The 15,036-nt window shown below is 45.4% G+C and overlaps 1 protein-coding gene across 1 annotated transcript in view; it reads left to right on the top strand.

Annotated features, from left to right (window-relative positions):
- Window positions 1-15,036, top strand: part of LOC145349478 (solute carrier family 15 member 1-like) — a 51,082-nt gene that overhangs the window by 24,063 nt on the left and 11,983 nt on the right. Inside the window, exons 12-18 of the mRNA XM_080198017.1 lie at window positions 2,130-2,219; window positions 4,666-4,710; window positions 4,807-4,839; window positions 4,943-5,031; window positions 7,526-7,607; window positions 11,293-11,415; window positions 14,623-14,772. Of these exons, the coding sequence (XP_080054143.1) occupies window positions 2,130-2,219; window positions 4,666-4,710; window positions 4,807-4,839; window positions 4,943-5,031; window positions 7,526-7,607; window positions 11,293-11,415; window positions 14,623-14,772 (612 nt within the window). The remainder of the gene's footprint in view (window positions 1-2,129; window positions 2,220-4,665; window positions 4,711-4,806; window positions 4,840-4,942; window positions 5,032-7,525; window positions 7,608-11,292; window positions 11,416-14,622; window positions 14,773-15,036) is intronic.

Here is a 15,036-nt window from a genome sequence, read left to right on the forward strand (position 1 = left end):
GACCATTCGACCCATCAAGCCTGCACTGACTCTTTGACAGATCATGTTGCCCTGGGGCTCTTCCTTGCCCTATCCCCATGCATTTACCCCGCTAATCCCCTTAACCCACACACCTTGGGACACTAGGGGGCAATTTAGCACGGCACATCCACCTAACCCACACATCTTTGGAGTGTGGGAGGAAACCGGAGCACCCAGAGGAAACCCACGCAGATACGGGGAGAATGTGCAAACTCCGCACACCCAAAGCTGGAATTGAACCCCGGTCCCTGGTGCTGTGAGGCAGTAGCGCTGACCACTTTGCCACACAATACTAGGGCTCAATTAGTTCTTTGTGTAGCTAACCCATCACCACGAAGGTTCTTTTGTTCCAATCCTGTGGACATTGAACCGGACATGGTGATCCTAGTTTTTCAGGGGAACCTGACACTTGGATCCAGATTGATCCACTTTTCCTGTGTTCACCGGGGGTTGGGTGAATATAATGATCCGGCAATGTGGAGCTCCCATCCAAACTCCCATCAAATTCAAGCCCTCTCCCTGATATGTCAGATAGTTCTCCCTCTTCAGGCCCTGTTGTCCACCCAGTTCACTGTGGACAGTGCCACCTCCAGGCCTGGGATCAGATTATCAGTTTGATCAGACCTAAAAAGCGACAGAGATATCTCTAGAGGGTAAGATGGAGGGCAGCTGAAGGAGGACTAGATCCAGGGGTAGTTGGATGGTGGATGTCACAGAGCGACTACAGATGAGTTACATTGGATGTGTGAGGATGGTACAAGATAAGAGTAGCTACAAACGGCAGCAATGTGTAACCAGTAGAAATAGTTTCACCCTATCCACTCCATCAACACCTCCCTTTATTTCCAACACCTTCATTCAATCTTCCCTTATTTTTATTTACTCTAAGGAGAACAATCCCAGCTTCTTTTAGACTAAAGTGCCTCATCTCTTTCACACCCTCTCCAAGACCTTGACATACTTTCTTAACTGGAACTGAGCACAATGTTTAAGCTACGGTTTAATAACTATACATTGCTGATGCTTTAAATGATTTAAAGGGGCAACATCATGTATTATTTCAGTTCTGCTAAATCTGAGGGGGCTGGTGCATTGAAACTCTTAAAGTAGTCGTGATTAACAAAGGATCATAGAATCCCCATAGTGTAGAAGGAGGCCATTCGGGCCTTCGAGTCTGCACCAACCACAATCCCAACCAGCCTTTATTTGCGTAAACCCACATATTTACCCTGCTGAACCCCTAGCACTAGGGTCAATTTAGCACGGCCAATCAATCTAACCCGCATATCTTTGGAAGTGTGGGAGGAAACCAGAGCACCCGGAGGAAACCCACACAGACATGGGGAGAATGTGCAAACTCGGTGCTCAGTATGTGGAACAGCGCTGCTGGCCCAGTTGTCTCTTTCTGCTCTTTAATTTTGTCCATTTTGTTTATATAAAATGCTAAATTTGAAATGCCTTAGTCATTACTTCCACCAGCTTCAGGTTTGATTTCTGAAAGATTCTGCAATTTAACCCCCTGGGGATAAACTAACAAAAGTAAAGTTTATTTCTTAATGTCACAAGTAGGCTTACATTAACACTGCAATGAAGTTACAGTGAAAATCCCTCAGCCGTCACACTCTGGGACCTGTTTGGGTACACTGAGGGAGAATTTAGCACGGCCAATGCACCCTAACCGGTATGTCTTTCGGACTATGGGACGAAACCAGAGCACCCCGAGGAAACCCATGCAGACACAAGGGAATGTGCAGACTCCACACAGAGAGTGACCCAAGCTGGGAATTGAACCCGGGTCCCTAGTGCTGTGAGGCAGCAGTGCTAACCACTGTGCCACCTACACATGTTGGCAGTCATGTAAGACTGTTAAAATCAATAACAGACGCGTTGCATGGGCAGTCCTTTCTGGTTAAGCTGGAGTATTGCTTTTAGATCAGTGAGTTTGGCATTGTTGTAAAAGTTGTGTTCAGCTTTAGCTCCTGCTTATTGTGAAGGGTTTGATGCCACCAAGCTCAATAGTCAACAGGCAAAGTCTTGGGAAGTACACAGATCAGACAGGAACCAATTTACCTTCTTTTCACACTTGTTCTCTTTATCAACTGTTTTAGGAACAATTGATCGCTCAGGTCAAGATGGTGCTGAAAGTGCTCTTCCTATATCTTCCACTGCCCATGTTCTGGGCTTTATTTGACCAACAGGTAAGAAATAAACATTTCCAACTTCGGTTACCCATGAAAAATGAGCAGTTGATAGAAAACCAACTAAAGCAAAGATTATCTATAAATTTGCTTCCTGCACCAATTTTCTCCCCCTCAATTCTGTCATTGTGGACTCTTGGCTGAGGAATGGGTCAATGGCACAAGACACCATTGAATACAGTGAATATACTCATCCTAATTCTGACCAAGCCCTCTTTACCCATCACCCTTGCTGGCCTGCGCTGAATCTTGGTCCAATGAGGCCTCATTCTTGTTTTCAAATTCCTCCATCATCTCACCCCAATATAACCTCGTCCAGCCCTAAAATCCTCGGAGAGTTCTACAATTCCACTCTCTTGCACATCACCAATATTCATCACTCTATCGTTGGAGGCCTTTCCATCAATTGCCCCGGCTCCTCCATAAATATCTTCACCTTTCTCCACTTTTAGGATGTTCTATAAAACGTTTTTTTCATTTGTCATTGGATGTGGGTATTACTGGCCGGTCAACATTTAGTGCCCAGCCCTGAGGACATTTAAGAGTAACCACATTGCTGTGGCTCTGGAGTCACGTGTAGGCCAGACTGGGTAAGGACAGCAGATTTCCTTCCCTAAAAGGTATCATTGAACCAGATGGGTTTTTATGACAATTGACAACAGTTTCATGGTCAACCTTAGACTTTTAATTCCAGATTTTTCTTTATTGAATTCAAATTTCTCATTCTACTTTGATAGGTTTCAAACTTGGAACCCAGAGCTTTACCCTGGGTCTCTTAATGACTAGCCCAGAGACAATATCACCACGTCACTGCCTCTCCTTATTCTTCCACCAAGCTTTTCATCACCTGCCTTAATATCTCCCATGTGGCTTGATTTCAAATTTTATTTGGTCATTACTCCTGTGGAATGCCATGTGATGCAAGGGTTGTATAATAATGCTGGCTGTTGTTACTATATTACATTAAAGATGACGTAGTGTGAGAAATAGGAGAGTATTCTGGGATCCGTTCTTGGAGATTTACACTACACAAACTTTTAGATGCAGAATCTCTTGTTTTGGGGAGTTGGGGCAGGGTTTTCTCAAATCCATCTCTGTAATTCTTGCACCTCATTGTAAATTCTTTGCAAATTTATCTCCTTATATCTTTTCCACTAGTTGGTGGCTTATAGATTACACTGAGCAATGCATCTTTTTTGTTCCTTATCTCTAACCAAATAGTATCTACCCTTGACCTACTCTGGGATAGCCTCTCTCCTTCCCTAGCTTTCCTAATTCCGGAATATTTAACACCCTTTGAGTAGATTTCTGTTATAGCAACAACACCATATCTCCACACTGCACTCGGCATGTGTCACTCACCAACTTTATGTACACGTGCATCCCACACACATACCAGTAACCCTAATTTGGGTTACCTAACCCTGTACAGGTCTTATCCACCCAAGAGGGGGTTCCAATGTGCCAGGAATCTATAGCCTCTCTCCTGCCAACATCTTTCCAGCTTGCATTCATCTGCTTCATCCTCCTATTTCTCGCACATGGTACCTGGAATAATCCAGAGAATACTATTTTTCAGGTCCTTCTTGCCAATTTTCTGCCAGTTCCCTAAATTCTGACTGGAGGAACATGTCCCCCTTTCTGCCCAATGTGGACCATGACTATTGCCAGTTCACCCTCCCCCATCAGGTGCTCTGCATCCAAACAGTGACATCCTTGATCCTGGCACCAGGGAAGCGACACATCATCTAAGAGTCATCTCTGAGCCTGCAGAAACAGTGCCATGAGATCTATCATGTCCATTACAGAGGGAAAACTTTTGTTTAGTATCTCATCTACTGGATGGCATCTCATAGAATCCCTGCAGTGCAGAAAGAGGCAATTAGGCCCATCAAGTCTCTACCAACCACAATCTCACCCAGGCTCTATCTCCATAACCCCACGTATATACTCTGCTAATCCCCCTGAAACTAAGGGGCAGTGATGTGGAGATGCAGGCGTTGGACTGGGGTAAACACAGTAAGAAGTCTCACAACACGAAGGGGCAAACCCCAAAATCTTGTGGGTTTACTATCAGATAAACTTGTTGGACTTTAACCTGGTGTTGTGAGACTTCTTACTAAGGGGCAGTTGTCCGCCTAACCCACACACCTTTGCAGTTTGGGAGGAAACCGGAGCACCCGGAAGAAACCCGTGCAGACACGGGAAGAAAATGCAGACTCCACACAGTCACCCACGCTGGGAATTGAACCCGGGTCCCTGGGTGCTGTGAGGCAGCAGTGCTAACCACTGTGCCACCGTGCCGCACCTCTGAGAGTCCGGCACTCCCTCAGAACGGCACTGGGTGTCTCAATTTGTGCTTACGTGTCTGCATATAATTTAACTAATTAATATACGTTCCGCGGTCAAACAGTGTGATCTTTAACGATTGTGGATTTCCTTACAGGGGTCAAGATGGACCTTTCAAGCTACCAGAATGAATGGAAATTTTGTAAGATATTAATTAAAACTTTAGCATTACGCAACTTACATTTAATTTTGTCTTTACTGGACTGATACTTATAATGGAATATCTCTTTATCTTTAGGGAGGCCTCGACATTCAGCCCGATCAGATGCAGGTATGTCATTTAGCTTTGAAATTTGAAATAATTCCTCGTGACAAAGTCGCTGCTTCTCCTGACTCACAAACTGATTGACTTTGTGCTTCTGACCTTTGTGCAGACGGTCAACCCAATCCTGATCCTGATCATGGTTCCAGTTGTCGATGTTGTCGTTTATCCATTGATTGCGAAATGCAAACTAAACTTTACGTGAGTATGGAGCTCCCCCCAGAACCGATAGGCCCTTCAGGATTCTGCTCCAGCTAACCGGAGTGGTCCAGTATGAGGGCACAAACCAAACTGGGATCTGTGGACGCCGGATCCGTTGGCCCAAACTCCAATATGGAGTTGCCGATTTGCTCTCCCTCCCTCCCCCCCCCCCCCCCCCCCCCCCCCCCCCCCCACCCCCCACCCTCCTCCACCCAAGATCCTCCGAGATTCCTCTGCTCCTCCAATTCTCCCCAGGCCTGTGTGGGTTTCCTCCGGGTGCTGCGGTTTCCTCCCGCAGTCCAAAGATGTGCGGATTAGGTTGATTGGCCAGGTCAGGGGATTAGCAGGATAAATATGAGGGGTTACGGGAATAGAACCTGGTGGGATTGTCGTCGGTGCAGACTTGATGGGCCGAATGGTCTCCTTCTGCACTGTAGGGATTCTATGAATTCTGGCCATTTGTACAACCCCTTTTTATATCTCCAATTAGGCCATTGAAGTTGGCCTATTGGAGTATGAACTCCCCCCCACCCCCCGCCCCAGAGATAGGCTGCTAATTGATAGCACACAGTGTACTGCTGTTTATAGTTTATAGAATAAAGGAGTCTTGGTGAAGGGACATCTGCCTCCAAAACCTTATTACTTCTTTCCCACAGTCTGAAAGACGTGCTGGTTAGGTGCATTGGCCATGCTAAATTCTCCCTCAGTGTACCCGAACAGGCGCCGGGCTGTGGCGACTCGGAGATTTTCACAGTAGCTTCATTGCAGTGTCAATGTAAGCCTATTTGTGACTAATAAATAAACTTTAAAACTCCTGGTGACTGCGAGGCTGTCAAGGCTCAGCCTTGTGTTCAAATCCCTCCACGGCCTCACCCCTCCCTACCTCTCTGACCCCATTCAGCCCCATAACCCTCCGAGATCTCTGCAACCTCCAATTCCGGTCTTTGCCTTTAGAATTCCCAATTTTAACCCCTCCACCCATAGATGGCTGTGCCTTTAGCTGTAGGGGCCACAGTTCTGGAATTCCCTCCCTAAATTTTGCTGCCCCTCTATATCTCCCCCTCTTCCTTTAAGACACTCCTCCAAACCTATTATCTCCTCGTATAGCTTAGCGTCAAATTTTTTCTAATAATTCCCCAGTGAAGCATCTTAGGGTCATAGAATCCCTACAGCGCAGAAGGAGGCCACTTGGCCCATCGAGTTTACACTAACCACAATTCCACTCAGGCCCTATTCCTGTAACATATTAACCCCCTAATCCCGTGACACTAAGGGACGGTTTAGTATGGCCAATCAACATAAACCACACATCTTTGGACTGTGGGAGGAAACCTGAACACCCAGAGGAAACTCTCGCGGATACGGGGACAATGTGCAAACTCCACACCCGAGGTCAGAATTGAACCCGGGTCCCTGGCGTTGTGAAGCAACAGAACTAACCACTGTGCCACCCCAAATGCTCAATTAATGCAAGGTGTTGTCGTTTGACACTGACTGGTAAGAAGATACATTACACAGGGACTGTTGCCCTGTGTGTGGAACCACTTTGCGTGTGTGTGTGAGTGTATGTGCATGTTGCAAGTGTGTGTGTGTGTGTGTGTGTGTGTGTGTGGGTGTGTGGGTGTGTGTGTGCATTAATCTTAACCTACCAATTCACTTGCACTAGTGCAGTGTGCAATGTGAACACAATCCATATAACGTATAGAGAGATCTTTGTTTCAATAGAATTTCCATTTTAAGCATTTGATTGCATTGGCTGGGAAAAATACAAGTTTCCTGGAATCATGCATACTATTGTGTCCAATTTGTAAATACTCACCACACTAAACACTGGTGTTACGCTGACACAGTCAGAATGAGGAAACAAATTGAAGTACTCCCTTTATACAGGCTTTTAGAAGGATGATTTTTCACATTGTTACTGCCAATGTTGTTTAATATCTTTTTTTTGACCTTGTATAACCTGAGTCACCACCATCATGTGACCTTTCATTTAATATTAGTTCCCAAAACTTAACACACAATGGATCAAACTTTACCTAAACCACTGATATTTAAGCAGTTAACATGGACATTTTAAAAAAAAGAAAGGCTTGCATTCATGTTGCACTTTTCACAAGCACTGGACATCTCAAATGTCCAGGAAAATATTCTAAAAAGACCACAGACCATAAGACATCGGAGCAGGATTAGGCCATTCAGCCCATCGAATCTGCTCCGCTAAAAGAGAGTAAATACAATTACAGTTGAGTTAAGAAGAGGCAGATGATTGGGCAGGATTTTCCAGTCCTGCCCACCCAGAGACCAGAGGTCGCGATCAACTGACCTGTCAATGGTCCAACAAATTGTCCACCCTGCCCATTACGACTGGAAAATTTACCCTGGAGCCTTGACAGAGTCTGTCATGGTTAGCATGTGGAAACACCATAATGGACAATGTTTCCATCACTGTAAAGTTTGATGTAACATTTCATTTTGTTTGATTTGTTTTCAGACCCCTGAGGAAGATGACCGTCGGGATGTTTCTTGCTGCTTTAGCATTTATTGCTGCTGCTTTGGTGCAAATAGAAATTGATGTGAGTACCACAATATTGGAATTGGAACGGTAACTTCCAGAACAGTTGGGCTGGGTTCCAGTTCTTCTCAGTTTCAGAGTATCAAGGGGCCAATAAACCTCTCTCGACAATCTCAGGGAGCAAAGATACACAACAATCTCAGACTCTGAGTTTCCTGCCAGGATCCAAAAGTGAACAAGTCAGTCCTGTGGCAGACATTGCCAGTGAGTTGCCAACTAGCCAGGATTAATGTGGAATCTTTGAGATTTAATAATTAACATCGAGGAAATTGCCAGGAGTAAACATACGAGAAAAACACAGAACTTGAATTGGACCCAGCCAAATAACTACAGCGGCTACACAAGTAGGTCAGAGGCTAGGAATCCTATGGCAGTAACCCCCCTCCCCCTGACTCCCCAAAGCCTGTCCACCATCTATAAGGCATAAGTCAGGAATGTGATGGAATACTCCCCAGTTGTCTGGATGAGTGCAGCTCCATCGACACTCAAGAAGCTCAACACCATCCAGGACAAAGCAGCCCCACTTGATTGGCACCCCATACACCACCTCAAGCACCCATTCCCTCCACAGCTGATGCACAGTGGAAGCAGGGCATGCCGTCTACAAGACTCACTGCAACATGGAAAACAAGGCTCCTTCAGCAGCACCTTCCAAAACAACAACCTCTACCAGCTAGAAGGACAGTCAATGCCAGGGAATACCACCACCTGCAAGATCTCCTCCAGGCCATACACCATCCTGACTTGGAAATATATTGCGATTCCTTCACTATCATTGGGTAAAATCCTGAACTCCCTCCCGAACAGCACTGTGGGAGTACTTAGACCATAGGGATTGCAGTGGCTGAAGAGGGTGTCTCACTGCCACCTTCTCGAGCAATTAGAGATGAGCAATAAATGTGGGTCTAGCCAGTGGAACTCTCATCCCATGAAAGAATACATTTATGGACAAACATTTTAACAATAGCTTTTTATTCATTTTGAACATTTTTGTTTACTGGTTATAAAATTATTGGAGGTGGGGGAGAGAAGAAAAGGTCTTTGACTGATGGTGAAGAGTTATCCAGTTGGGTAACCAAGAGTCTGTATGTCTTCTGATTAAGGTCAGAAGGCGGGGTCCTGGGAGGATGGACCTGTTGGGTAACCAATTGCAAATATGCAGTGGTGGGGCCATTGGAGGCTCAGGTCACATGATGAGCCCTCCTGGGTAACGTCCAACTCGAGTTGGACATTTTGTTCATCCAGGAAAATGCAGCATTGAGGAGAGCAGCAGACAGGAGAACAGGAACCACTGTACAGGAGGAAACCTCTGTGTAAAAACCACAGGCTCGGGATATTTTTTCCCCTGTTTTTGCCTCTCCTGGGAAATATCTCGTCACAATGTTTCAGCCATCATGAACAGCGAGGTTTCTTCCTGGCCATTTGTTCAGCATCCGTTTGCCAAGAGTTTACACACACCTGGGAAGACACTAAGGAAGTTTGGATGCAGTGTTATTCAGGAACTGAATAGGGGCTAAGGACTAAAGATCACTTGTGTCCTACCTCCCACCCATGTATTCATGTATTAGACATGACTCAGGAGCAGAGCGGTGAGAGTCTGCTCTTTGGTCTGTCTTGTATGATGTTTGAAGTAAATTGCAGCATGGTGTGGATGTGCTAATAACTCTTGTTTGTTCTGTAAGCTAAGACGTGAATGATCATTAAAATGCACGCATGCCATACAACCATCGAATGATACAGCATAGGACCATTCAGTCCATTGTACCTGTGCTGGCTCTTTGAAACAATTGTCCAATTAGTCCAATTTGCCTGCAATCCCTGCAGGTTAAAGCACCCCCCCCACCTCACATTTTTACCTAATTTCCTTTTGAAAGTTGCTGTTAAGTTTTCCACCCTGCAGGCAGCACAACTCGCTGTGTAAGAACAAACCCTCCTCATCTCTCCCCCTCTTCTGACAATTACGTTAAGTCTGTGTTCTTCTGGTTACCAGACCATATCAAATGCATTCATGCATTTTGAATCCCTCAATTAAATTTTCTCTTCGCTTCAGTTAAATCCAAAGTACTGCCCAGTAGATGTTGGAAATCTGAAATAAAAACAGAAAGTTTAAAGTTCATTCATTTATTAACGTCATTAGTAGGCTTACAGTAACACTGCAATGAAGTTACTGTGAAAATCCCCGAGTCATTACACTCCAGCACCTGCTCGGGTACACTAAGGGAGAATTTACCATGGCCAATGCACCCAACCTGCACATTTTCAGATTGTAGGAGGAAGCCAGAGCACCCGGAGGAAACCCACGCAGACACGGGGAGAACATGCAGACTCTGCACAGACAGTCACCCAAACCAGGAATCAAATTCGGGTCCCTGTTGCTGTGAGGTAACAGTGTTAACCACTGTGCCACCCCAGTGGGAATGCTCAGCAGGTCCAGCAGCGTCTGTGAAGAGAGGAACAAAACAAATAGTGTCATCTGGTCTCTGACTCTTTAGCCAGAATTTTACCGGCACACCCACCCTGATTCCGGGGGCAGGCAAGGCTCAGAGAACGGCATTCTCCTTTGGCCTCGAGCGGGATCATGTGGACCTCGGCCAGATGTGCCAGTAAAATTTGGCCCTCTGTCCCCTTAACCTTGTCTGCTAAAAGGGGAAAAAGCCCAGCCTTTCCTGTCTCTTCATACAAGATCATAACCCTTCATATTTTTTAATAATCCCTAATATTAGGCCATTCTATTTGTGCAGTTATTTTACTTCCCTTAAGAGAACATACCATTCTTCAAAATTAGATTCGGTCAAAGCTGAGCAGAATATAAACTAACCTTTTACGCAGGGCTGGCATGGTGGCACACTGGTTAGCAGTGCTGCCCCACAGCTCCAGGTACCCAGGTTCGATTCCCAGCTTGGGTTATTGTGGAGTTTGTATGTTCTCCCTGAGTCTGCATGGGTGTTTCATCCAGCTGCTCTGCACAATCTAACAAATGTGTTGGTTAGGTGCATTGACCATGCTAAGTATGGCCTCAGTGTACCCAAACAGGCACCTGGGTGTGGCGACAAGGGGATTTTCACAGTAACTGCAGTGTTAATGTAAGCCTTACTTGTGGTGAATAAATAAACTTTAATTTTGTTTTCCCCCTATCCTCCTTACAAACAATCTTGCCCATGTCACCTAAACTTGCCGTTTCCTCTCTGTAAAACTATGTATCCTGAATCCCAGTGAAATAATTTCCTTGAAATTACATCATAGAAGGGAACCATTCTACCCTTGTGGATTAAAGGAAAAGTCTTTATAGATCTCTAGTTGTGCACAGGTCCGATTTATTTCTTAAACACAGCTGCTTCACAATCTCAAAAGGAAGTTGAATGGGTACTTTAGGACTTTGGAGATAGAGCAGGGCAATAGGTCTGATTGGATTGCTCTGCAGAGAGCTAGCATAGATACAATGGGTTGAATTACCTCCTTCTGTCTTTGAATGAAGTCTAGAATGATAATTTTGAAATTTGTGCCAGAGATCTCATTGTGACACCTTTAAAGGAAGCTTTCCTTTTAGCTATTGAGGTGTTAAAACAAGAGTCCAGTTGCACCCTATTGTTGCAATCGATGTTGTGGGAGAAACTAATGTTCATCTGTAAATGTGTCTGTCTCAGTTGCTGTGTTTCCTAGCTGCAATTTCTCTCTTTCTCTTACAGAAAAGTCTTCCGAACTTCCCTACTGGTGACCAGAGCCAAGTTAAATTTATCAATGTTGGCAAGTCAGCCGCCAATGTAACAATAACCGGAGTTTCCTCGTATCATTCCCTGGCACCATTCGAGGTATGTAGTATGAAGTAGCACCTTCCAGCAGTCACGCATACAGCCATAGAGGTTTACAGCATAGGAACAGGCTCTTCAGCCCAACTTGTCCATGCTGCCCAGTTTTAATCACTAAACTAGTCCCATTTGCCTGCATTTGGCCCATATCCCTCTGTACCCATCTTACCCATGTAACTGTTTTTTAAAAGACAAAGTTGTACCCGCCTCTACTACTACCTCTGGCAGCTTGTTCCAGACACTCACCATCCTCTGTGTGAAAAAATTGCCCCTCTGGACACTTCTGTATCTCTCCTCTCTCACCTTAAACCTATGCCCTCTAGTTTTAACTCCCCCACCTTTGGGAAAAGACATTGACTATCAAGCTGATCTATGCCCCTCATTATTTTAGAGATCTCAATACGATTACCCCTAAATCTCCAATGCTCCAGAAAAAAAAGACCCAGCCTATCCAGCTTCTCCTTATAATTCAAATAAAGATTTTCTCTCCAGCAACGAGTGCTACTCAACCCACTTAGAGACCACAATTGGCACAACTGCTTCTGAATATTTCGTAAAATAAATGTTTCTCAGACTATTGCAGCACAGAAGGAGGCCATTTGGCGTGGCGTACCAGTGCTAGCTGTTAGAAAAACCCATTCAATTCACCTCACTCGCTCTGCTTTTTACCCACAGCCGTGTAAGTGTTCCCTTTCTCAATTCCTTTATGAAATGTGAAATTATTTCCACTGCTTTGTAGTTTATTCACAAGATATGGACCTGGTTGGCTAGGCCAGCATTTATTTCCCATTCCTAATTGCCCTCGAGGAGTTGCTGGGGAGCTGTCTTCTTGATTCGCGGCAATCTGTGTGGTGTAGGTACAACCACAGTGCTGTTAGGGAGACAAAATTGCCGCTACTACCACCTCTGGCTGCCGGTTCCAGACGCTCACCGCCCTCTGTGTGAAACAATTCCCCCTCTGGGCCCTTTTTTATCTCTCCCCTCTCACTTAAACTTATGCCCTCTAGCTTTAGACTTCCCTACATTTGGGAAAAATCATTGACTACCTGGGCCGATCTGTACCCCTTATTATTTTATAGACTTCTATAAGATCCCTAGGTCTCCTACACTCCAGAGAAAAAAGTCCCTGTCTATCCAGCCTCTCCTTATAACTCAAACCATCAAGCCGTGGGAGCCCAAGTCGATTTCCTGGGCAACCTTATAAGGGGAACACAGGAGTATTCTCGATTATAGCTGCCTGTTTATAATTTATCGTAGAATCCCTCCAGTGCAAAAGGAGGCCATTCAGCCCTTCCAGTCCGCACTGACACTCTGATGGGGCATCTTATCTAGACCCTATCCTGGTATTGCCATATATTTACCCCATTCTGCACTCTCTCCTTTCCCTCTCTATGAACAGTATGCTTTGCCTGTATAGCATGCAAGAAACAATACTTTTCACTGTATTGCAATACATGTGGCAATAATAAATCAAATCAAATCACTAATCCTCCTAACCTACTCATCTTAGGACACTAAGGGGCAATTTAACACGGCCAATCCACCTAACCGGCACATCTTTGGACTGTGGGAGGAGACTGGAGCACCCGGAGGAAACCCACTCAGACACGGGGAGAATGTGCAAACTCCACGCAGGCAGTTACCCAAGGCTGGAATTGAACTTGGGTCCTTGGCGCTGTGGGACGGCAGTGCTGACCACTCTGCCAGTGAGCCACCCCAATGATGCCAATGAGCTTCATGTCCTTTCTGGGTCTGAAGCCGGTCTCACCAGTGAAACAAGGCCAGGGAAGGAGCAATCCGATTTGCCCCTCACACTATGTGCCCTGCTCGCCACCCTGATTGATGGGTGTGGTGAGCTGGTAAGATCCCGCCCACCTGTTAGATAGGAATCCCAGGCAACGTGAAGGTACAGCGGTACATCAGCATGTTAAGAAAGGCTGGTGTTACTGTAGCATCTTTGATGACCTCACCATGTCCCAAAACAGTACACAGCCAATGAAGTACTTTGGAAGGGTCGTCATTGTTGCAATGTAAGAAATATAGAGTCAATTTGTTCACAGTAAGATCACTCAAACAGTAATGTGATAGCCAGATAGTCTGCTTCACTGGTATTGCAAGAGGGAAAAATATTGACCAGGATACAAGAAAGGATTCCTCTGCCCTTCTTCAAATTAGTGCTACGCAATCTTTTCAAACCACTTGAGAGGGCAGATGAGATCTCAGTTTAACATGTCATTCTGAAATGCAGTACCTCTGATAGTGCGGCACTCCCTCAGCACAAGAATTCTGTCCCCAAGTGTCTGGAGTGAGATTCAAATCCACTTGACCTTGACTGAATCAACTGAGCCACAGATGGAGCTACGTTTATGGAGTTGTGTGTCTTGGTGGGGAACCTCCAGGGGAAGGTGTTCCCAGGAGTGTCGCCATCTGAGTCCTTCACATCAGGTTCAGTTGGCAGTTAGGAAGGCAAATTCAATCTAGCGTTCATTTCTGGAGGGCTAGAATGCAAGAGTACTCCTGAGGCTGCATAGACTCTGGTCAGACCCCATTTGGAATATTGTGAGCAGTTTTGGGACCCATACCTAAGGAAGGACGTGCTAGCCTTGGAGGGGGTCCGGAAGAAGTTCACAAGAATGATCCCAAGAGTTAAGGGTTTGTCATATGAGGAGTGGTTGAAGAGTCTGTACTCAGAAGGATGAGGGGGGGATCTAATTGAAACTTACAGAATACTGAGAGGCCTAGATAGAGTGGATGTGGAGAGGATGTTTCCACTAGTGGGAGAGACTAGAACTCGAGGACACAACCTCAGAGTGAAGGGACGCTCCTTTAAAACTGAGATGAGAAGGAATTTCTTCAGCCAGAGGGTAGTGAATCTGTGGAACTCATTGCCACAGAGGGCTGTGAAGGCCAGGCCATTGAGTGTCTTTAAAACAGAGATAGGTTCTTGATTAATAAGGAGATCGAGGGTTACGGGGAGAAGGCAGGAAAATGGGGATGATTCTCAGCCATGATTGAACGGTGGAGCCAACTCAATGGCCAGAATGGCCTAATTCTGCTCCTATATCTTATGGTCTTATCATGAGGCTGGATGCTTCTGTCAAAACAAGCATGCCGAATAGCTGGAATCACAACTGATGCCATTAAAAACAAACCATCTTGAGAATTTCTTGCTTATCTTGTCAATCTAAAGCCTTACTTCTTCTTTTCCAGGCAACTGACTATATCAGCTTTACAGCAGCCAAGGCAAAGTCTGTTTCCGCTAAGTATGGAGTCCAAACTAAGACAATCCCATTTTCAACGGGTAGTGGAACTCGTCACACGGTCCTCGCAACAGATATTGGGCAACTTGAAATGATAACAGTTAGTAGCAATCTGTAAATAGCAATGGGCAAGATGCAGACTTTACTGTGATTTTTAGCTTGTTAAAGGATAAAACAAAGTTTGTTTATTTGTTACAAGTCGGCTTACGTTAATACGGCAATGAAGTTACTGTGAAAATCCCCTAGTCACCACATTCAGGCGCCTGTTCGGGTACGCTGAGGGAGAATTTAGCACGGCCAATGCACCTACCCAGCACGTCTTTTGGACTGCAGGAGGAAACCGGAGCACCCGGAGGAAACTCAT

The sequence above is a fragment of the Carcharhinus amblyrhynchos genome, chromosome 10 (assembly GCF_965287045.1).
Source record: "Carcharhinus amblyrhynchos chromosome 10, sCarAmb.v2.hapA, whole genome shotgun sequence".
In the NCBI taxonomy this organism is placed as follows: domain Eukaryota; kingdom Metazoa; phylum Chordata; class Chondrichthyes; order Carcharhiniformes; family Carcharhinidae; genus Carcharhinus; species Carcharhinus amblyrhynchos.